Source organism: Lepidochelys kempii, chromosome 7, assembly GCF_965140285.1.
Source record: "Lepidochelys kempii isolate rLepKem1 chromosome 7, rLepKem1.hap1, whole genome shotgun sequence".
NCBI lineage: Eukaryota > Metazoa > Chordata > Testudines > Cheloniidae > Lepidochelys > Lepidochelys kempii.
This window is the reverse complement of record NC_136386.1, coordinates 106,654,687-106,679,280: the sequence shown is the minus strand read 5'-3', so window position 1 is coordinate 106,679,280 and position 24,594 is coordinate 106,654,687. Positions and strand designations below refer to the sequence as shown.

Genomic DNA, 24,594 nt, shown 5'->3' with positions numbered 1-24,594 from the left:
GAACTCCACACCATTGCACAAGTACTTGAGCTGTTGAATCGTTGAGTACTGTATTCAATATAGTGTACTGTATTTGAAGAGTTATGCATCTCTGTCATTCTATGTCTGAGGCTCAGAGAGCTGAAAAATGAATGGGATAGCAGTTTTCTCCCTGCTGCTCCCAAATTGCCATCTCTTTGCCTGGGCTCATTTTCCTTGGATCTTAGCCCCATAATTCCAGCTGTGCTGAAGTCCCAGTGAATTGTCCAACCACTCTCTGCCACAACTTCCACAAAGCATTCTGCTAGGGGAGAGGGAGGAGGAGGCATAGAGAGAGTCTTTTCACCCTCCTCCTTTGCTCATCATGTATTTTTGCTTTGGAGAGGATGGAAACAAGTGAACTCCTGGGTTACTTGAGAGCACTTATCCCCAGTGTTGAGAGGGAAAGGGAAAAGTATCTTGTCGTAGTCACAGAAATCCTCTTGTAGCCTTTGTAAATTTTTTAAGACTAAAGAAGTATGAAGAGCACACAGGAGTTAGAGATGGAAAAGAGCATGGATCATTAACGCTGTCCTTTGCGCTCCACATATAGGGTGTACTGGACATCAAACTACTACCCTGTATGCAGTCAAGTCCAAAGTTGCCTTTAATTTCTCTCTTGTGTTTGTGTTTGATGAAGAGATAAAACACACATCTTTTTTCACCCAATAATATTGAACTTACCTATAAATGGTAGATTTTATCATAATTATTGAATGGCTGGGGCCACTGAAGAATTTTTGTTTTTTGCATGTGTGCAAGTGTGTAAAATATATATTTATAATATAAAATCAAAACTTTCAGATAGTCTTCTGAAATGTACTTTACTTAAGTAACTATTTTATATTGAGAGGTATTGTATATTTCAGAATATGGGCTACAGTATAGTGCTTAGAACCTATGTTGATGTTATTGTTCAGACCAGTGAATCAACTGGATTTGATTTAGCATTTGATAATTATATTGGAGTTGGTCATGTGCCACTTCTCATTTTCTGTTATTTTGCATGCTTACAGTCCCAGTGCAGGAAAGGTGACCAGAGGAAAAGGAATGTGTTTGGTTCCCAAATACCAAAAATAAGAGTTCAGTGACCCCTTAAGCTTTAAAAACAGGGGCGAGGGCAGCCATGCCAGTCAATACGATACTCCTACTGGCTGATCCTTGTGTGTGAAATGTGATCGTTTGTAAATCCCTTAGCTAGTTTCCTAATTAAACTCACTTTGCCTGGCTTTTTTGTGTTGATTCTTAGATGCTGAATCCAACTATACTGGGCCCTATGGTTTTACTGCACAAACTGTCACATATATACATATTTTAAAATAGCTTGTTCAGCACACAATGTGGCATGAGAACTCAGAAAGGCCTATAAAGGAACTACCTGGGATTTTGCACCCCTCTGTTCTTATAGGACAGAGATATGCGAGAAGAGGAATTGAGAACAAAGGAAGAAAAAGATACCTCTTCATTAATCATAATTTTGTAGAATGATTATTTGACAAATCCCCCTTTACAATGTCTGTACAAAAGCAGGGTCATATCTCACTCACACCATAAAGCTTGTAGAGATTTTCTTTCCTCACTGTGTCGTGTTGATATTAACAGGATCTATTGCTGTGGACATTGTGGAGAGAGGAACAGGCCCTAGAATTTGAACATTAAGTACTTTCCCTTATCATTTCAGCTGCAAGTGATATAATGCAACGTTCTGATTTCTATTTCAAAGCTCTCTAGAACTACTGACACTATTCCAGTAACTGTGAATCAAGACTAATGTCAAAGGGACTAAATTATTACATATAGAGATGATGTCTGAACTTCAATGCTGGGTGTTTCATAGACTACTTCATTCTATATTTCAGTGTGGACAGAAGTGAAACATAGGGTCAGAATTCCATCAGTACACATAAAGTAACTAGTAGATTTAGAAAAATATTTTCCCCCTTTTTAATAGAATGGAAATCCCTTAGTAGAAAAACCATATATGAATCTGTGTGTGCATGTGAATATCTCATCAATGTTATTAAAAGTGCAATGAGTGTACAATAGGCTTCCAAAAAATAAAAATCATGGACCAGATTCTAGCGCTGTGCTTTGGCTGCTTTACATCACACCAGCAATGGAATCTGGTCCTAAAACCAGTTTTACTGTCCTAAGGAAAGTGTGATCATCCAGTAGCAAAGTATTAGCCTAAACTCAAAGCTGAGCTTTAAAATACTATGCAGGCACACCCTGCCTGTATATAAAGAATGTGTACAGATATATTTATACTTAAGTAAAATAATTTTACTGAAGCGCTCATCTGGAAGAAGGACGAAAGAATACTTTACTGTGAAAACAGATTTATATCTACAATATTCTGTGTTAGTTCAGACTTAAAACATATATACTCCAGAATGCAACTTGGGGATTATGTACTGGACCCAGAATTGATTCTTATATATGAAGCGTGAGCGAGAGAGAGAGTGTGTCATGGGAGTGATCTGACATCTGAAATATTGTTCAGTAGGAAAGGCATGCAAATGTAGCACATAATGTGAAATGGAGATGTGTAATATGGATCAGAGAAGAGAATAATAGATGGTTCATCAGAAAGGAATAGTTATTAATGACTACATATTCTGTTACCCAAATTCTTGTGCATTGTGGCATTTTTGTTTACATGGAAGGACTGGTTTTAAAAGTTTTACCAATAGAGCTGAGTTGATATCAAATGATGATGTATCAGAATTCGAAATACTGTGCATGTCGGATGAGGCTGAAAATCTCTATGGAGGGGAACGCCTTGAGCTGAGTGAAGTGCTGCAAGCTTTTTGTACTGCACAAGCTTATTGATAATACAGTAGTTAGTACAAATTTGGCATAAGGAATTTTTCTTCTTTATCTGGATTGCTATGGTTTAAGAGAACCTTGAAAAAACATTCAATTATCATCAGTATGCTTGTTTCTAAGAGCAAATGAGCTATTTGAGAAATAAGTTACATCCCTGATCATTGCATTCTATTTAAGTGTGATATCACTATGGTGGCTTGGGATATGTTATTTTGTTGCAGTTCAGGTACAGTCCTGGTTCTTTAATATTCCACCTGTTCTACAGGGGACTTCCTGCCCTGAAGGGTAAATTCCATTGAATAAAATTGCGTTTCTGTGAAACAAGACAATCCCTTCATGGATTTTTTCAGATATCCAAGACTGTAGCTGAGCATCTGGGGAAATTGTTGATCTGAAGTTTGAGTTTCTGCAATTTAATAGTGTTTTCTCTCTTTGACAAAGCTGTCAAGTGCATCAAGAACTTATAAAGCAAAGGTGGACATTACCATATGAAATACTGCTTTTCAACAAAGAAAAACAGTGTTCGATTGTTAGAAATGTTGGTGCTGTGACTCCTTGTTCCTCTCTAATTGTATCTTTTAGTTTTGTTAATGTGACTTTTTCCCCCCCCTCCCTGGCTCCTATATGTTGCTCATAAACTTTACTGACTGTAAATTCTCTCTACCTGAATTCTCTTACTGTTAGCACTGATGAACATAACACATGATACCACTATGAATAGCAGAACTGAGTAAAAGATTGTTCGGATGTTCATTCGAATTCTTAAATGATTGAGTGTTTGTGTACCTTTTTGATTTTGCTTTCCCTGAATCTTCTTGCAAACAAGTTAACTGCTGGAAATGTTTTCTGGGAGAATGAATCTGGACAAATATTGTATAATCATGGAAAACAAACTTTAAACTCAAAAAAGTGAATATTCAGAGCAGAAACATGATAGCAAGACTACACTCATCCAGTCAGAACAGAAACATGCCATATCACTTGCGTCAAATCTAGTCTAATGCAGTTTGAGTTTCAATACTTGCACCAAATGAGATACAGAGCTGGTATTACTAGTGCACACAACACAGGAAATAATTTAAATAATAAGAGAAGGTTGCGTTCTGCTTTGAGATCATTCTGGAACAGTAATATAAGAAAAAATTATTGAACTCTATTTGCTATGAATTTTTCACCTGACCCTAATAAATAGAAAACAACTGTAATAAGCACTATAGAAATGTCTATAAATTATATAAATAAAAGAAAATGATAACCTGTATACTCTCATATTAAAAATGAAACAACCATAATACAGAGCGAGGTATACTTAGAAACAAATTATACTTGAATTTATTCAATATAAATTTTTAAGGAAAGGAAACAGCTTCATAAATTTATGGATGAACTAAAGCAGGGGTTCTCAAGTTGGGGGTCATGACCCTATTATGGGGGGGTGGTCGCAAGCTGTCAGCCTCCACCCCAAACCCTGCTTCGCCTCCAGCATTTATAGTAGTGCTAAATATAAAAAAATGTTTTTAATTTATAAGTGGGGGGGTCGCACTCAGAAGTTTGCTGTATGAAAGGGGTCACCAGTACAAAAGTTTGAGAACCACTGAACTAAAGCATGATGCCAAGTCAGCATGGGATGGTGGGATTTTCACAGGGCTAGGAATCAGGAAGTTCTGAGTTCTAATACTGACTGTACCATGGACTCACTAGGTGTCTTTGGGCAAGTCATTTCACCTCTGTCTGTTTCCCAATTGGTAAAAATCTGGCTAATACTCACCTGTTTGACAGGGATGTTTTGCGGATTAAATAATAGGCCAAATACTGCTAACTTTAGTGAGCCATTTATGTTATTGAATAAAGTAAGCAGGATCTGGCCCGATATTTGTACTTTACTTTGAACATAGAGGATCAAATACAATTTTTATATAAACAATGAAATACTAACAAACCCCAAAAGCACTATGAATATCTGAAACAAAGTCATAACAGTAAAGGCAAATCCGAAAGAAGCCAAATTCAAGGCACACAATCCAAAGGCTGTCACATGCAGTGTTTTTGTAGGTACTTGTTCGTATACTACTAATTGAATGACACAAGTTATGTCAGCATCTTCAGTCCTATCCTTAAACTTGGTTTAGTCTGCATGGCTACTTAGTAGATAAAGCAAGTTGCTTCTATTACCACCTTTAGTATTTTACTTAATACGTTAGCTGTTCTGTGTGTAAAGAGTTAAGCTAAACTTCCTTGACACTTGACCTTTCTTTAACAGAATTTTGTCCCATTATTCCTAGTATTATACGTGACAGATCAAAAAACTTCTTACAAGCATCAGTTCTCTTTTTTCTTAAGGATTTTGTATATCTTACTGAAGTCCCCTTTACTGCAAAGTCCCATCCACTTGCTAAAGGAGTGTGTGTGTGTGTTAGGGTGTTCTTGGGTTTGGTTTTTGTGTGTGTGTGTGGTTTTTTTTAATAGTGCTTATCTGAATGGTTGTTTATACTGACTTTGCACTCGTGTAAATGAGTAGCTGAGATACATAGTAATGGAGAACCTGGCCACCAATCTCTAGTGCCTCATTTCCCCATCTGTAAAGTGAAGATGATCATACTCCCCTCCCTTACTAAGGTATAGTGAGGTTACACTAATTAATGTTTGTGTGATGCTGAGATAGTACAGTAATGTGGGCCATATGAGTGCTTGTGACGATTGAACCCCATTTCTGTTATCTTCTCTGAGTCCAAAAAAATTTGAAACTGTACATCATCAGCTAAAAATGCTGTTATTTCTAACAATATATTACCTATATTGTACTGTCTCTTTCACTGTCCTCTTGTTCCACATATGAAACAATTCTTGTGCAATTTTCACCTTCCACATGTTTTTCTTAAAACTGTGATGATTTATTTTTAGCACCCTCCTAATTCTCTCTTATAATCTTTCTCATTTTTTTCTGTGGCTAGCCCTGAATGCATTGTATCTTGCATTGTTTAGCTTATTATATTATTTGCAAGATAATGCATATAAGTTTTGCATAGTTGGTTTTTAAATATTTTCCCCATTTCTTATTTTATTTGCACCTTTGGGCCAAAGTGTGTTTGCCTTACTCACTCATGTAGTCCTGTTGACTTGATCTGAATCATGCAAGTAGGATGTGTAAGACTGGCCCTTTAGAATAAAACTGAACTTAATTTATTAATTTATCGTATAGTACTCACGCATTATATACAGGTGGAGCAGTAGCATCTATAATACCATCTATAGAATATAATTTACAGTAGATAAAGTACATTGGCTGGTACAATATCTGTTAGCTTACCTTTTTCTGTCATTTTAAATATTGTTTTACTGAAACTGATTCCCCTTCAGTGATGACTGCTTCTGTTTTTTTCTTGTTTTCTTCACTCAAATGTTTTTATTGTTGGATATTTCATTTTTCTCAGGTGTAGAGTAGTTTTGAGAAGGTCTAACTCATGGCTTCCTAATTTTAGATTTCCCAGCATTCTCTTTATTGTTTTCTGTATAAGAACAAAGTGGTAAATATTAATAGATTGGCACTCTAATGTTTTCCATTCATTGTAAGATCATATTTCCTCATTGTTTCATTTTCCCCATTAAATGCCAGCTGAACTATTAGTAAACCCATAATCAATGGTTAATTTCTTTTTGTTTTGTTTTTTTTAAATACAGAAAGAGCCTGCTATCCCAGCAGATGTTTCCATCTCTAAAAGTACTCTGTACTCCCGAATCAGCACTTCTGAGGCAGAAAATACCACCGATCTGCTCTACCAACAAGAAGATTTGGATTCTGCACTACGAATTGCCAGACAGGAGGTAACTTTTTATAGTGTCTGGAAATAAGAAGTTTCTTCAGTTGGTAGTTTACTTCTTTCTAGTTTTCTCAAAAGCCATTCACCTGAACTAGATGTAGTCTGTACAGAAAACTGTGGGCCTGATTCTTTTATACAGTAAGGCCCCTTTACACTGCTCTGGCAGTGTAAAAGGGACTTAAAATGGGAGTAAGTTTTATTTGCTTGGTGTAGATGAGAAGCAGACCCGGTATACGGAAATTTGTATTATTTATTTTACATATCACTATGCAGTTACCTGCAATCTATACAACTTGAGCAAAGGAATATTGGTTTATCTTTTTAAAACAAATGTTATAAGGCTTCTTCTACGTTTTATTATTTTTATGGTGCCTACATGGTGCTCCACAGAAAATATGAAAGACTGATCCCTGCCTGAAAAGATGATACAATCTGATGTTAGAAAAGCACAAACTGTGTGGATATAACAGGAGTGGGAGGGACAAGGAGGAATGTAGGTTATGGATATTATGATTCCATGGTTACTCAGTCCAGAAATACATGCATGAGAACAGAACCTTTCTTCAAGATAGATCCTGAAGGCATTACTCAAGACCTACTACGAATTTAAAGATTTGGTCCCTTGTGAAATCAGATATAAGGGTACTCCATCTATAGAGGAATGGAATAGCTCTGTAAACATATCTACGTGTAATTAGGGAGGAGCATAAATTTAAACACAGGATTTACCATCTCTCAAAAGAGCTTGGGGAAGTTTGAGTTGGGTTCCACATACACACGTTTGAATGCAGACCTTATGGTTTGAAATGGAAAAATTCCTTGGGGGTGAATAGATTTGGATCCAAATCTAGATATGAAATCTTCAGCTCAGGCCTTGCTCTAGTATCAGCATTGAATATTAAATTTTAAAAGCAGTTGTGTATCCCATTAAAATATAATTTAGTTCTAGTATCTAGCTACCTAGCTGTCTTAATGAATTCCTTGGATTTACCTAATTTTCTTACAGCCTGTTTCCTCTTCCTCTGTATAGACTGTGGCCAAAGAAAGAGAAGTATCCGAGTGGAAAGACAAATATGAAGAAAGCCGAAGGGAAGTAATGGAGATGAGGTGAGGCAGTCATTGACAAGATTAATTGAATCTTTCTGCTTATGAATATCCACAAACAAACTGGGATTTGCACAAATGTATTAGTTATTTGAAATTTTTCATTATTTTTTTGGACTACACACTTTGGATTGATCCTAAATCATTTTCTGCTAGTTTTTGCTATTCTCTACTGGTGAAATTTACCACTGTTCAGATAGACATAAGGCCAAATCACCACTTTAACTGCATAAAATCCTCAAAATAGTGAGAGTTAAGAGGAGTGGTGCATTGATCTTAGGCTGTTTCTCTGCACAGGGGTGAACTTTCCCCTATTCAGGCTATGTTGTTTAGTTGTCATTAGTCAGATAAATAACCTGGTATTGTTTCTGTTCCCTGGCTGAATGTATGCACCTGCACTTTTTATAGGAATATTCACACTGGTAAATTTAATAACATTTGTGCTAGTAAAATTCAATTGCATGAATGTTTGCAGAAGGTGAACATAAAAAGAGCACGAACAGTAAAAGCAAAGCAGATTCATTTACACATCCAAGTGACTATTGGCAAAGAAGTTTTTGGCAGTATTCACCCAACTCTTGAGGTCATCTTAAAGCTATGCATAGAAGAAAGATCAGCTAGATTTTGTTTTTTGGGTCTATTTCTACCATTCCAAAGGGGGGTGATGAACTGTAGCTTCTTTCTGAAAGACACTGTATTTTGATACATTGAGAGGTATTGCTCAAAGGATCATTATTGCTTTTCCCTTTTGCTGAAATTTTGGTCTTAGTACCAGATGTGTACTAAATGAGGTTTTTTCCTTATTATTGGTGTCATCGCATAAATAGGTTGTACAAGACCAAATGAGACACAGGATGAGCTGGTTTGTCTCACTAAACTGAGCCTGAGAATATGATTAATAGGAAAAGAAATCTGATAACAGATGTTTTAAAGGGTCTTAAAGGTTTTTAATTTTTTTGATGTATTTTTTAATTTTAATCTTATAACTTAGAGAACTATTTCAGGCCTTTTTTTTTTTTTTTAGTCACTCCTCTAAGGAGCAAACTACCACAACCATATCTGAGGCTTTACAAGGGGGAGTGCTTAAAAACCTTTCTTTCAAAGACATTGCTTAAACGAGCCTTTTACAGCAAAAATTTAAGGGGCATTTCAAATGCGGAACTATTTGTACAACTCCTGCTGCTATCAAGGAGGATTGTATGCATGGATCAAGGGTAATAACGTAATAGAACTGGGGAGCTAATTGTGTACTGCAAAATGTGGACTGAATGTTAGAAAAACAGTTTTTTGACATTAGATCTTCTGAGGCTGTGAAATAGTCTCACAAGGTTCTCCTTGAAGTATTAAATCTAGACAGGGCAAAACACCAGAACATTTTCTGTAGCAAACAGTACTACGGTGGTAAAGAAATGGACAGGATGGTCTCCTTTCTTTCTATTTCTAACTTGTGTGGGCTAGTCTAGCCTGGGAGATCACATTGTATTAGCACATGGTGTTTAACAACAAATTTGATGCCATAACTCCTCAGGTTCCTGTTCTAACACCATGTAACTTCCTAGGATATACAGAGCTGTTAAAGACATTATGTAGCTATTGGACTCTTCTGTGGATGCTAATAGAGCCCTTCCTTTCTAGGGAAAATTCCTAAAGCTAACTTAGTTTTTTAATTTAAATTGCCTTTTTTACAGCAAAATTAATGCTTTGAGAGCACCCTCAGCAACTCTGAACAAATCCCCAGGTGGATGCTACAGAGCTGTGCAGTTCATGCCAAAGCTCTGCCCTACTTTTCCACAAAGAGCACAGCACATGCCCTTGCATTTCCTGGCTCCAGTCCTGCAAAGAGCTCTACAAACCTGGATCATTACTGGAGTGTGGAGTCTCACTGAGGTCAACATGACTTCCCAGCTGAGTAAGGGTCATGCTTTTCTGACCCCTTGACAGGACTGGGGCTAATAGGGGCAGCATTGGGCCAATGACACTAAGTACAGTGTTCATTAAGGGTGGGCTTTACATTAATTGCGGGAGTCGCTTTTAACTCGGGTTTCACTTTGTTTTTGTTTAGATGGAGAGGTTATAAATAACTCATTTGTATCGGCTATCCCATCACTTCCCCATTTATCATCAACTTTTGGACTTGAGCTTTCTCCCACCCAAGTAACACGACCTATTTGCAATACACTTTTTCAAAATGCAGCAATTAAAATCGACTTTACAGAATACAAACAAAAAAATGTAAAAGGGATATTTTGAATACGCACTTTGGACTAAGCACATGGTTATTTTGATTTGATAGACAGTCATATATGGCTCATCATTCAAAGCACAGCTAAGGCTAGTCTCATTTCATTAGCTTGATTTGGATGTGGGAAGGAATGGATCAGCTTTTCAAATCACTTTTAATCTGCTTATTTTGGTTAACCTCTTTTCAAGAAGAAAATTCAAAACAGGATGTGACTGTATTTTTTAAAATATAGACTAAGCATAAAATTATCATTTTGCTGATTGTTTTACAGAAATTGCACAAAATTAGGGCAACCATGCTGCATGATTGACTATTTCAGGTGATTTTTCAGTCTTAAGAACTGAATGAATGTCCCTTACTTTGTATTTGATGTGCGTAAGATTTGGTAGCTATCTTTAAAATGAAAGCCTCTCATCTTTTTCCTAAAGTAAAAATAAACACAAGCTAATCAAAAGAGAGAGAGAGAGAAAAAGGAAGAAAATTGTGTTACCCTCTCTTCCCTCTTCCCCCTTCTCCCCCCACCCCCGACATGAATCAAACTGCCCATGGCTCCAGATCCTAAATGAAAATATGACCCTTGATATAATTCATGATTGGTGAAGTACTTTAGGATTATGGTGAATAAAAGAAACTTGTATAAAATCAGTTTCTCCGCTCTGCCTTTTATATTCAAATGGCAAATTAAAAAATTAGAATCAACATTTGAACTGCTTGGTTGTATTGAATTTATTCGCTTATTTTTGTTTCAGAGAGTCAATAATAATGCAACAGCCTCAAACAAAAAAGGACAAGAGATTATATGGCTTCTAAGTGTGTGAAGTGGATCTGTATTGCATTTTGCCATGATATAGACGTGCAGCTATTTAATAGCCTTGTTATTCAAGTAAGCCATTAGCAACTATAACATTTGCAAACACAGCTTTTCTTTTCATTTCTTTTGTAGGAAAATAGTTTCAGAATATGAGAAGACGATTGCTCAGATGATAGGTAGGTGTTACTGCTATGGAATATGGTGTTGTAGACTCTGAAGAGAGCACAGAAATATGTTTATGGCTGGGGGCCTAATTCTGACCTTGGATATGCCCGTTGAACTCCTATTGACATTCATGGGAATTGTGTATACATCTGAGGGCAGAATTATGTGCTACTAGTTTAAGCTGAAAAATAAATACTCCATTCTGCAGATACTATAATCTGAAGCATTCAAGATTGTCCAAGGTTTCTCTTCTACACCAAAGCAAGCTATTCCATAGAAAACACGTCCAGAATACACAACTATTTTGGCTGAGATTCAAGAATATTTCTTGCAGAAAGGCATTTGTGTCATTTAAATTACTCTTACCAGACACACACAACTTTTTTTCTTAACTACCAGTACCAAAACTTGCTTCTTCACACCAACAGAGGCCATCTTTTTTAGGTACATTTATCCCAGCAAAACCGTGAATTAACTCCACTCCCAGATCAGAGATCACTAGGGGCCAAACCCTGAGTGACGTACTGAAGCTAATGTGGCTTTTGGAATATAAATTATGAGAGGATCTACCCCTAGAAAAGCTGGAAAATATCTGTTCACGAAATATCTTGCAAATAAAAGATTACTTACAAAGTTTCTCAAAAACAGAAATTGCAAGATTCCTGAACTCTGGTGGCATTTTAGGCCTAGCTCAAAAGGCACTGTTTTAAAAAGCTTTCTTTGAAGGACTTCCTAACCCATATTATCTTCAGATTCTGGCTTTCTTGTTATAGAAGGTTCTCAGCTTGCTAGGCGGGGGAGAGTGGCTGGTGTTGTGTCCAGCAGAATGCTTCATTTGGAGCTTTGTCTCCGAGGGCCAGGAAAGGTAGGCCAATCAGAGATAAACTTATATCTATTTCTTTTGGAAAGTGAGCTTCAGAAGGGAGGTCAGCTCAGACTAATGAATTCATCAAAGAGAGGGGAAAGTGGTTGTATTGTAATGTGCTCAGTGTATTTCTACTGATCTTTACAATATAGCATTATTTATAGCAGAGAATGGTCATGGGGAGTACCAAGTAAAGCTCTATATGTGTGGCATGTAATGTGTATGTGCCTCTGTCTTAAAAATAGACTGATAATGAGAAAAGTTTTCATTACATCTACTAGTGTATTATCATTGACATTTATAAATGTCGTTGTGTTACCCTCTGTTGAAACTGGCGCTTTCAATTTTTTATGTATCATCCTGCATGACACCAAATATTTTGGTTATTTTTATCATTTCTTCTCCATTAATATAGCTAAATTTAGAGTAATATTTTCATAATGTTGGCACTTCCCCACATGTACTGCATATATGTATGGGCTGGATGTTGTGGAAGGAGTAAGTGAGTAAGAAGCTCAGAACATGAGTTAAACATATTTCATTTAAACCGGTGAATATAACAGACTTGCTTGTTTTCTCCCAAAGCAAACAATAATAATAATGATTAATAATTTGACTAATTTGCACCGACAAATCTCAACTTCTTTTGACGTAAATAGTAGAACCTTAGGGAGATACATTCCCTTCCATGCAGATCACTGATTTCATTCACTGCAGCATTGTGCATCTCTTGCCATTCAGGTGAAAAATGTAAATAAGCATTGCATAAGTGACTTCAAAATAAGGTCTTAAACTCCTCTTCAGTGAATGCTGACCTAACTTCTCTGACCCTTTTGAATTTAAGAGCTTTAAATCCCCATTTAATTTGGATTGCCTTTGGCTGGTGCCCTGCCATTTGTAATGCACATTTTATAATAGCAGAAAACACATTGGACTGAATTCTCCACTGTTTTAGACTAGATTTCTGCTGGTGTGTCTCCAGTGAAGTTGGCAGAGATGCAACAGCATAAATCTGGCTCAGTGCTGTGGAGAATCAGGCACTAGAGTCTTCCAAATGTGGCTTTGCTGATTTCTCATACAATCTGAAATTGCTTCCTGTGTTTCATGTCCAAGATTCATCTATCCCAGGACTGAGTTGGCTTTTCCCTATGTCAAATATTTTCATCCAGTGTCCCAGATAGGTCTTCTTTTTCGGGTTTTGTAGCACATGGCCAGGGAGGCTGAGGATCAGGGCCGGCTCTAGGCACCATCAAACCAAGCACATGCTTGGGGCGGCACTTTTCAAGGGGTGGCATTCTGTGCCCCCCACACACACACCCCTTTTATTTTTGTTTGTTTTGGCAGCTTTCTGCTTGGGGCGGCAAAAAACCTAGAGCTAGCCCTGCTGAGGATATATTTCCATTTTTTATGTTCCAATACTTAAGTCTGTATTCAGCCTCCACACAGGAACAAACTGCCACCACAAGAACGTAGAAAGTTCTTCAGTCTCACCTGGCCGTACATTTGGTCAGATACTACAGCTGTCCTTTTCTCCCAAGCTAGTTTGAATAGTTAACCACCAAAATACTCTTTTTCAGTGACTACTATTTCACGTTCTACTTTTAAGCTATTTAGAGCACCTTATTTTCTACCTGTTGGATGGGACTACTTATTTCCACTTACACAGTGATTTCAGTGTGACATAATTTTTGTTCAGTTAGTGCTTGGAGCTTTACAAAGGGACCTTGGTCCATGACTAGGGCTCCTAATTACTGATGCAAGAAAATGTACAGCACAGGAATTTTATAGAAAAGGGACACTGTAGGTAATAGCAAATGGGTGCCCATTACAGATGGCTTACTTTAAACTGCACACACAATTTTTCAGTTTGCAGCTTACTATGTTGTTAAAATCTTTAGCCTTTGCCTGAAGATGAACATTCAGTGTTTGAAATTTATAAATAAAATATAATTTAATAGCTGTACCTCCCAGTCAAAGCTGCTCCTATCTATTTATTTTATAAGTAGCCTCTTAAGGCACCCATGACTAGGATGCCTGAGCTCCTTTCACTGATCCACTGTATCAATTTTATATTATGTAATGTTTGGTGAATGGAAATTGCTGTCTGTGAAATACAGTAGCTCCTCACTTAACATTGTAGTTATGTTCCTGAAAAATGCGGCTTTAAGTGAAATGATGTGAAGCGAATCCAATTTCCCCATAAGAATGAATGTAAATGGTGGGGTTAGGTTCCAGGGAAATTGTTTTTTGCCAGACAAAAGGCATTATATACATTTTAAACAATTTTAAACAAGCAATGTAATACTACAATCATCAGTGTAGCAAGACAGCAAGGCAGGGCCTCTGCTGTGCACCACCTGCAGCTTCTTTGCAGGCAGCTGGTGGCCTCGCAAACACTTTGTGTAGAGTCCTATTCCCGAGCAGGGCCATTGAGCCATAAAGCAACAGTGAATGGCTGGGGATGGGGGATTAGTGTGCACATGTTGTGTGTTTACAAACATACAGCACAGTCCTATAGTTGAGAGGTGCCCCCGCCTTACCCCACACAGGCACAGCCCACTGGCACTGGAGACAGTGAGGCAGGCAAGGAGGCTGAAGGTGCTGTAGGCTAGGAGAAGCACGTTGAGCAGCAGCAGTGGCAGCTTCCCCTACTCTGCAAGCACCAGAAGCGGGGGACTCAACCCTCGGCCCGCCCACTCCACCCCTTCCCCCAAACCCCCACCCTTAACCCGCCTCTTCTCCCCCCCTTCCCCCTTTACTCCACATGCCATGTCCTTGCTCTTCCCCCCTTCCTCCTGCCCACAGCAATCAGCTGGCTTGCACATTCAGGAGGGAGGGGGGAGGAGTGAGGACACGGTATGCAGGCTCCACCTCCCTCCCCAAGGACTCCGCGTGCAGCAATCAGCTGGTTTGTGGCATTTGGGAGGGAGGGGGAGCCTGTGCGCCAAGTCCTTGCCCCTCCCCACCCCCCTCCAAAACACCACAAGCTAGCTGATTGCCACGGGCAGGAGGCTGAGGGAAGAGGGGGAAGGTGCTGATCCCCAGGGTCTGCTGGTGGGCAGGGGAGGGGATGTAGGGAAGCTAATAGGGGAGCTGCCAGCTGTGGACAAAGCAGGCAGCCAAATGATGTTATAGCGAAGCGTTGCACAATTTTAAATGGAGCATGTTCTGTAATTGAGCAGGGATGTAAGATCGAAACAACATTAAGCGAGAGGACGTTAAGTGGGGAGTTACTATAGTGTCACTATGGAGTAAATTCTAAGGACCTGCAGCTGTTTTCTTTATCATTATTTCCAACAAATGAAGAATAATTAAAATTTCTGGTCTCTGATCACAGAGCAAACAGTAAGATCCTTATACTTTGAATTCAGACAAATTGATGATGCTTGTTGAACTGTGTCTAGTTGTGTCAAAACAGGATCTGTAGCAGCTATTTAGAAACATGGCTCTAAATTACGTTATTAATTTTGGATAAAGATGAGCTCACTTAATTGAATAAGGAATAGAATCATCTAGCAAGTAGAAAAAAAGCTGATTGGCAATATACTATACCTGTATTCATGAAAAGCCAGCTGTGCATTGTTGTTGCAAACAAAGCTGCCTTAATGATAAAACAAAATAAGGAAAATAGTGTACTTCAACATGAGTACACTCACCCGAATTGTTTCTATTTATGACTGAATCCTTCTGATCTCTTTATAAAGCCAACTACTAGAAGTCGACTTAATTACAACTGAACCTAGTTCTCTAATCCCTTGGAAGGAATATTCAATTAGGTCAATAGGTCCTAGTAGAGCTTTTCTAGAATGTCTTGTCTCTCTATATAATCCATTAATGGGGATTTTACCATTGACTTCAGCGGGAGCAGGTCCTAAATTTGCTAGTTTATACATGTAGGGACAAATATTGCTCTATTTAACTCATCCAAGTAGTTCCGTTCAGTGATCTGTATTGTGTGGGTGAGAGCACTGTAGCTGTCAATACATAGCTCCATACCGAACTAGTGCCTTTTTGCATATGTCTTTGCTTTCTTTTTCATTAGTTTGTTTGCCTTAGCACCTATTGCACATTTGTACACACACACAGCATGCTCTGTTCATGAGAGGCTCATAGAGTGGACTAGTAACAGTGTTGCAGATCAGGATGGAGTGCAGATGAACTGTGTAAAAAAGCTTGCACTGCCCTTTTTTTCACTGTGTTGAGCTCAAGTCAATTCTCCATTATAAAATTCACTACTCTGCAGTATTAACAAGTGCTAACTTGTCCTGGCCCTTTGTAGAAGGATGCATTTCAGCAATAGTCCTTTGCTTTCGTGAGCATCATATTCATTTATGATTTTTTCCCTAAAGGTCTGTTTTGTGTTTACTTTTCACTGTTGCAATGGAAATGTATTTGTAATTTTCTCTCCAAAAATATATTCATATATTTCAAAATTAAAGGATGTTTTTTAAAATCTCATTATAAAAACAAAAGAATTGTATGCTTTCTGCATTACAGGTTGTTAAGCATTAATTTATTTCTGCTTTCCTAACAAATTCCCTGATTTTCTATTTTGCTTCCATTTTTTTTTTTTTGCTTCTTGCTATTTGCTTGCAAAACAAATAAACAGGCAAACCTGGTAAGTAGTGCTTTTCACCAACTTTGACATATTGCTCTTTTTTTTTTTTTTTTTGCTTTTATTCTTTGTATTTGCCTCATCCCCATTAAATAATGCAAATGTTAACTGAGATTGAAAATTGGTTGAAAGATATTGGGTGATACCTTTCTTTCGCTAGTATCTGTTTTTCTCTGGCTCTTTCAATAAAAATATCACTTCTAAGTATAAAGGAGGATTTTCTTATTTGTGAATTGTGGACAGCATGTTCAAGTGATGTTCGCCATTTTAATTAAGGAATTATATAAGCTTGTATATAAATATTTATTTATAATTATCTAACTAGGATGTTGCTGGCAGTTTATTAGCTGCACAGTACTACTGCTCAGGGAAGTCACTGAAGTTAAGTAATGGAAAATATCTATTAGGTCTTCCAGTCTCACCCCAGGAAATGTTGGATTAGTTTCCATAGTGTATATTCACATTTCATCCAACCCTTTTTAAAATGCCCCAGGCAATGGGGCTTTCAACGTTTCCCTTAGGACACTGTTCTTAAGTTTCCTAGAGCTCACAGTCAGGAAGCTTTGTCCTGATAGTCTACATTTTCCTTATCATTTTATCCTTGTACCACCTAAATAATTCCTCTCCTTCTTTGGGATCTAAGTTTGGGACCTGGCCAGATGTTGGCATGAAGGCATGACAGGGACAGCATGCAAGACATGAGGCAGATGAAGTGAACACTAAATGTCACTCTTCTAATCTCCACTGGCCAGCTGAAGAGAGTGATGGTGGTGATCAGCTTTGGTGGGAGCTGGTCCAGCCCTTCTTGATATAGGGCAGCTGCCAAGATTCCAGGAGGTGGAGGGAAAGGAACTTCCTTTATGAATGTGAAGAGGTGTGTGGTGAATTCTTTACAGTGCAGATTGCCGTAGAGACAGAAGGAGAAGGAAGTCACTGAAATATCGTAGGGATTAGTGTGATTGCTGACATTGAAAAAAGGCAAAATTTTGGGTTTTTGAGTTGCCACTTAAGTGTATGGTAAAGGATTGATCCTGCAACAGTTCCACACATATGGACCCTTATTCTTGCATGGAATCACAAGGAGGTGAGATTTTGTGCAGGAGAATGGGCCTGTACCTGCAGATCTGTTTCAGGATCAGGCCCTTAAGTGGCATGTGATCCTTAAAAAAACAAAACAGAAATAAAAACTAATATTATGATGGGACTTCAGCAGAAGACCCCTGAGAAGACTGGGAAAAGAAATGAGGGATGAAAAATGGAAATGGTTCTCCCTTTATTCCCTTGTGTCTGTAGATATTCACAGCATTTCTTTTAGAGATCACAGTTGAAATAAGTACGTAGAATTTCTTAACAATGATTTCTAAAATTTTATTAAAGGGAAACTCTGCAAAGTGACATGGTATTGTGGGGTTCAGTGTTTCTCAATGGTTTCTCCTTATCTGATGCGTACAGTTTACAAGTGAAAGAATGTTATTCTAATTCCCACACCAGCTCATTCACCATGAGAACCACTCTGGTTTTGCATCTCATACATCACCCGTAACAAAAACAAATCTGCAGGCCAAATTATGCCCTCAGCCACACTTGTGTAATGCCAGTACTATCAGTGAGTTTGCACAAATTTACTGATTGGAGCTTTGAAAACCATTTTCAGTTGATGGACCAGATGGAAAACCAGCTCACTTTCTCTCAACTGCATTGGATCAGCAGGACTAACAAAATAAGCAGTAGAAACCTCTGAATACCCAGGAGGAAAGATGATCCGAGTATGAGAGTGCCATTTCTATGTTGTCACGTTTCCGAGTTGAACTGCACTTCAAAAAGTTTATTTCAAACTACAGCCTCAATTCAAATTAAAAATGGAACTCTTTGCCATGTTTGCAAACACAATAGGGCTAAATGGCTTGTATAAAAAACACTTCGGAAAGTTGCAAGAGAACTTGTTACCTCATCTAAACTTCCATAACAGACTTAAGAAAACAGTATACAATTATCTTTCACAGTTGTGTTTTCTTTACAATGTGTAACTATTCAGAATGCACTCTGAAATATGGAACATTGGAATCGTAGCTTGTGGTATGAAAAATGAAGCATTTTAAGAAACAGAATATCAGAGCTTCCTTTCTATATTTGCAAAGAGGTGCCAGTTTATCTCTTGAGTCCTCACTTGAAGAAAAGAGTGGTGGAATATTTTGTATAGAATCAGGCTCTTCCTTGACTTCATTCCTGGTTTTGAAGTTACAGAGATGAGAAGATCAAAAAGGATGCCATTGTACTTGACTCCTATGTTTATCATACAGATAACTTAGAAAATATAAATCTGGTGCCAAGTTTCCTGACTTGCATTGGCTACAATACACAGCAAAATCATATTTCAGTTCTACATAAACTGAAGGCCTATTTTCTCAAGAGTAATTAAATGAAGCCAGGAGTTTGTATTAGATTAATCACTATGCCAGGAGGCATGAAGATTGAGCATTACAAATAGTGCATGCCACATATCAATATAGTGCAGAAATTTAACTTATTTACGGTTAGCTCCTCTTTGGTGCAAAAAGGGAGAATCCAACCTCTCTTTCTTTAATGTGAACAACTGAGTTCAAAGTTTATATAAATCATCAGTGTCAAGATCTGATCACATTTGTTTCTCACATCAAAAGTAAAATTTATAACTAGAGAAATTACACTGAGCATAGGATTATGCCTCTGTATAATGCCTTTTCTGGATTGAATACAAACACTTAACCATTAATACAAGCTACACAGCAGAGTATCATAAAAACTACAGGTGATAGTCATTCAGTGTTCTTAACCCATTCCATACTCTTGCTTTTATTGCAGAGGATGAACAGAGAGAGAAATCTGTCTCCCATCATACTGTCCAGCAGCTAATTGTGGAGAAGGAACAAGCTTTGGCAGACCTGAACTCTGTGGAGAAATCTCTGGCAGACCTTTTTAGGAGATATGAAAAAATGAAAGAGGTTCTGGAGGGATTTCGGAAAGTAAGTCAAAGTTTTAACTCTCCTCCTTCCAAAAAACTAGAGAAACTCTCTTATAGGTATATACAAACATTGCTTACCTTTAGCTACTGTCATTGTTTTGAGTCATTTGTCCAAGTTACAAATTGACATTAGATTGTAATGGGGGGGAGGGGGAGAGAGGAGGAGATGTATGTATGTATGTATGTGTTTATGTTTGATTATGAGGGAATAGCTCCAGAAGTATTAGAGTATTATAAAAGAACAACTTCATACATGCTACACAGCAAATGCAATATATATTGTGTTAATGGTGATTTGAATTATCTGTTTATTAAGAGATGGCTCATGCATAACTAGCGTTGTTGGAATTCCGCCTGTAAGCTCTTCTGATTGAGGGCCATGTCTTATAAGTTTGTACAGGGCTTCGGGCAGTGGGGCTCCCTACCCTGTAAAACAAATAATTTCACTCAAGTACAACATACGAAGTGCAGTATTGTAACTTTTTGGATCATAAAATACTGCCTCAGATGACTTGTGCGTGTAGCCATATATTGCTACAGGAGTTTAAATCCTGTAATTTCACCAGCACAGACTGAAAACTGTCACCTTGTTTGTTGATATGCCATTGACACTTCAATCTGCTCATTTCAGAATGAAGAAGTGTTAAAGAAATGTGCACAGGAGTATTTATCACGAGTAAAGAAAGAGGAGCAGAGGTACCAAGCCCTCAAAGTTCATGCTGAAGAAAAACTGGACAGGTAATTGTTTGAGTGTTTACCCTTTCAGGTGTTTAGATTACAGGAACATCCTCAATAGACAGGCCTAATATTTTATGACTTGCAGCACTGTATGCCTGTATTTTACTTGATGGAGTTCATGTTCATCTGTGATGGAGAGGGCCTGGACTAATAAATCGCCAGTAGTTCTTCTTCTTTTTTTTTCTGTGGGGGAGGGGGACAAATCCATGGTGACAAGTGAGCACTAATACCAACACTATATTAACTGATCACAGAGAACAAAGCAAAGCCATTTGGTTAATGATAATGGTGCTCTATGAAATGGACTACATGAAGGGCCTCCTCCTAAGACAGACAGCTTCCGAGGGTTTCTTTGCTAGTTTGGTAAGATCAAGTAAGTGTTTCTAGCGCCCACTTATGTTTAAGTCTTATGATAATTATCTGAACTAAGACACACAAGAGATATTTCCACTAGAACAGTTAACTCAGGATTAAACTGTTGATAAAAAGAGTTTCACAGTCTCTATTCAAGGCAGGCCCGGAGTAAGGAGATAGAACTATCTTATTATCTTAGTCAAAGGTGGCTGTAAAGTTTCAAGGGCACATTCAAAGTGGTGCCCAGCAACTGCCCAACCACATTCATCCGCCACATCTATTTTAGCTGTCGTTAGCCTTAGTCCTCCCCTTTGCAAGAATTAACATTCACCAGAGAAACCTGTATTTCTATAGAGCCAATGCTGAAATTGCACAAGTCCGAGGCAAGGCTCAACAAGAACAAGCAGCATATCAGGCCAGTCTCCGTAAAGAGCAGCTGAAAGTGGATGCATTGGAAAGAACACTGGAACAAAAGGTAATTTAAGAATTTCTGTACTAAAACTCAGTTACAGTGATGCAGTTTGCCAGCATCAGTTGCTCTAGGTCAGCGGTTCTCAAACTTTTGTACTGATGATCCCTTTCACACAGCAAGCCTCTGAGTGCAACACCGCCTTATAAATTAAAAAAATGTTTTTATATATTTAACACCATTATAAATGCTGGAGGCAAAGCAGGGTTTGGGGTGGAGGCTGACAGCTCGCAACCCCCCACGTAATAACCTCGCAACCCCTGAGGGGTCCCAACCCCCAGTTTGAGAACCCCTGCTCTAGCTAATGCAGTTAACCTGTCTGAACAAATTTAGAATCACAAAATGACCCACGATGATGATGACGATTATGATGATAATTTGAAGGCTAAATCGAAGAAGAAAATTTTCGTGTATCATACATACTTCATTATAAAATGCATTGTGTTATATGCTGGGTTACAAATTGTATATTTTCCTGTTAGACTTTGATTAAGCTATATCTGTTTCCTTTTCACTAAAAGGTTTTTTAATGCACAGAAATTGTGGTTAATTCTGTAGAATGTTAATTTTTTTATTTGTTTGTCAATTACTTTGTTTTTAAATCATGTACTTGCACCAGCTTTTATCCTTTTTTTAAGTCACGCATATTTATTGGGATTTACAGAACCAGTAGTGTCACAGTTATTCGCCGTCTGTCAGTTAGGACCCCAACCTACTTTTCAGAGCAGAACCATGCTTTGGCAGTGTTGCCAGATCATATGGGGAGGGGGAGGTAATAGAGGCCGAGGGCTGATCTACACTACCATGGTAAATCAATCTAAGTTACGCTTCTTCAGTTATGTGAATAACATAACTGAAGTCGACATAGTCAGATCAGCTTACCATGGTGTCTACACTGCGCTGTGTCGATGGGAGACACTCTCCCGCGGACTTCCCTTACGCTTCTCAGGGAAGTGGTGTATACAAATCGATATGAGAGCACTCTCCCATCAATTTAGCGTGTCTTCACCAGACCTGCTAAATTGACACTGTTGCATTGATCGCAGTACTATCCATTTCTATCTTTCTTTTCTTATTAGTGGGGAAAAGATTTTTTTCCTAAAATCACATAATAATAAATGCAAAAGATGCCTTATGTTTATATTTGTTTAAATGTTTATATTTTAAAAGATATTTTTGCACTATTAATTTGTTTTGTTTGTTTTTTAGAATAAAGAGATAGAAGAATTAACAAAGATTTGTGATGAACTGATTGCCAAAATGGGGAAAAGCTAACTTTTAACCAAATTTCTGGACTTCAACATTGAGTGCAATATGACCTTTGGCACACTGATGTCCATATATTGATGTGGACAGGTTGTATTTTCACTTTTTCGTATGCACTACTGTATTTTCTTTCTAAATAAAGTTGATTTAATTGTATGCAGTACTAAGATGACTATCAGAATTTCTTGCTATCGTTTGCATTTTCATAGTATATTTCATAGCAAGTTGATCTCAAAGTTCCTGTATCAGGGAGATGGTCAAGTTCTCTAGTAAATTACAAGTTGCTGATCCTAGCCTTCCCTTCGTACATGAGTTCCCATGTTGGATATCTTTTGGATTTAATATAAACATGTATTACTTGCATGGGGACTCTTGCCTTAAGGAGTGTAAACTTGATCTGCATTTGCTGATTTGTAAAATAAAATTAAAAATGAAAAAAAATGCATGTCTCGTAAATAAAATTCTCTATTGTAAATAAATTTTTTCGTTGAAACTTGGAAATAAGCATGATTTTATTTACTTGGTGCTTTCTCTACATGTAATGCCAGAAACGTGGTAAGGGGAAATGCCATTTCTGCTCAAGTAATACACATATGAGTAACTTAACTCACATGAGCAGTGCCATTGTATTTAATGGGACTGCTCACAAGAGTAAAGTTACTCAGGTACATAAGTATTTGCAGAGTTGGGCCCTGTAGACGTGTACACATAGCCTTAATCCTACAAGGTGCTGAGCACTCTGATGCTGACTCAGCAAAGCACCTTTGCAGGTGTGTAATGGGACTACTCATATGAGTAACATGTTGCAGGATCTATTTTTATGAGATGGCTTCTATTAAGTATATTTAGGGTAAGTAGTGAATACATTTTCTTCCTGATATTACTTTAAGAATTTGCCATATGGAAATGGACAAGTACATCTGGTCAGAAGTATAACCAGAATAAGCTAGATAAGTAGCATTCTGCACACCTCTTCATCCTCTAAGTCATCCTCTATAGAGGATTAGGTATGTAAGACAAGCATTAGGATTTTAATGACAGACAAACTGCTTTCTTTGTCTAATGGTGCATCTCTTGGATATCCATGATGAAGACAATCTTCAGCCTGGTTCTTCTCAGCTTGCTTTTTGTAATCAAAAGTAAGTAATTTCAGCTAATTCTGTTTATAGTCTCTGATATCAGACACATGCAAAGAGTTCAGCATCTTTGTCATTAATCTTTGCCAGTCTTGATTTTCCGTTGGTTTTGTATGCTATCAAATTAGTTTGTTAATGTGGATAACAGAGCCGAATTTTATCTAACATAATTATTGTAAAATACAATCTTTCTTCTAATAGATTTTTAATACATGTTTCCCAGTGGACAGCGAGAGCACCTGCTTGTGTTTGCAAGTTTTAATTCAGTTGTTTAAAGTGCTTATCAAATTCATGCTTACCTTTAAAACTGCCGCACAGTTTATCTTTGGATTAGTACTGGGAGGAATGAATCATAATATTTCAAATGAATTAGATACTTTAGGAGAAAATTAGCCCTTAGTTAGTATCATTATTTAGTATCATCGTGACAGGTAGGTGTTTATAGATCTCAGGTGTGTATTCTATTCACAGTACTGTAAACTGAAGAAGACAGTGATGAAAAAATACGTTATACTTCCAGTTTGTTTTAGTGGAATCTGTTTCCTAACTGTACAAAAAGGTGTGATGCCAATTACAGTACATTAAATAATCTTAGATATCTCATTATGTGCAAAATACCAAAACCAAAGCAATGTATGCATTGTATGTCTTTAAAAGCTATCTTGAGATCCAAATCTGACAAATAAAACTTGATTGGATTTTGAAAAATCCTTAGACACATTGTAAGTTAAAAGTTCAGTGTAACTAAATTAGCCGTTTTCAGTGTTTGCTTCAGATAGAAATAAAACCAAGAAATTGAACAGTTGCTTTTAAAATATCTTAACAAGTTCAGGAGCAATACCTATGTAAAGTAATTTTTCTTAATGACAGGTGAAGCACTGCAATGTTATACTTGTGTAGGTTCTAGTGATGAAGAATGTAACAGACAAGGAACTCAGCAATGTCCAGGGCTCTCAGATGCATGTGCAGTCATAAGAGGACAAGCAAGTAAGTAGCTGCAAAATTGTAACCAAAAAGTATCAAATGTATTAATTTCTGTCAAGAGATACCTGTGAGAATTAAATTACCAATTTGGTAGAAGAGGCTAGTCGTGAGATGATGAGAAAATATAGGTAGTTAAACATATGCTCTTTTTTTAAAAGTTCTGTTAATAAATCTTAACT

General features: G+C 37.5%; 1 protein-coding gene across 10 annotated transcripts in view; it reads left to right on the top strand.

Annotated features, from left to right (window-relative positions):
- Window positions 1–22,788, top strand: part of TACC2 (transforming acidic coiled-coil containing protein 2) — a 144,814-nt gene extending 122,026 nt beyond the window's left edge. For 9 of the 10 annotated variants that reach the window (XM_073354175.2, XM_073354171.2, XM_073354170.2 and 6 more), the window contains 7 exons: window positions 6,526–6,669; window positions 7,696–7,772; window positions 10,955–10,998; window positions 19,309–19,469; window positions 20,100–20,206; window positions 20,915–21,035; window positions 22,239–22,788. In XM_073354175.2, coding sequence (XP_073210276.1) covers window positions 6,526–6,669; window positions 7,696–7,772; window positions 10,955–10,998; window positions 19,309–19,469; window positions 20,100–20,206; window positions 20,915–21,035; window positions 22,239–22,304 — 720 coding nt within the window. In that variant the 3' untranslated portion in view covers window positions 22,305–22,788. Of the gene's footprint in view, window positions 1–3,288; window positions 3,374–6,525; window positions 6,670–7,695; window positions 7,773–10,954; window positions 10,999–19,308; window positions 19,470–20,099; window positions 20,207–20,914; window positions 21,036–22,238 lie in introns of those variants that run through there. The other variant, XM_073354178.2, reaches the window with a different exon arrangement.
- Window positions 22,789–24,594: the final 1,806 nt, after the last annotated feature.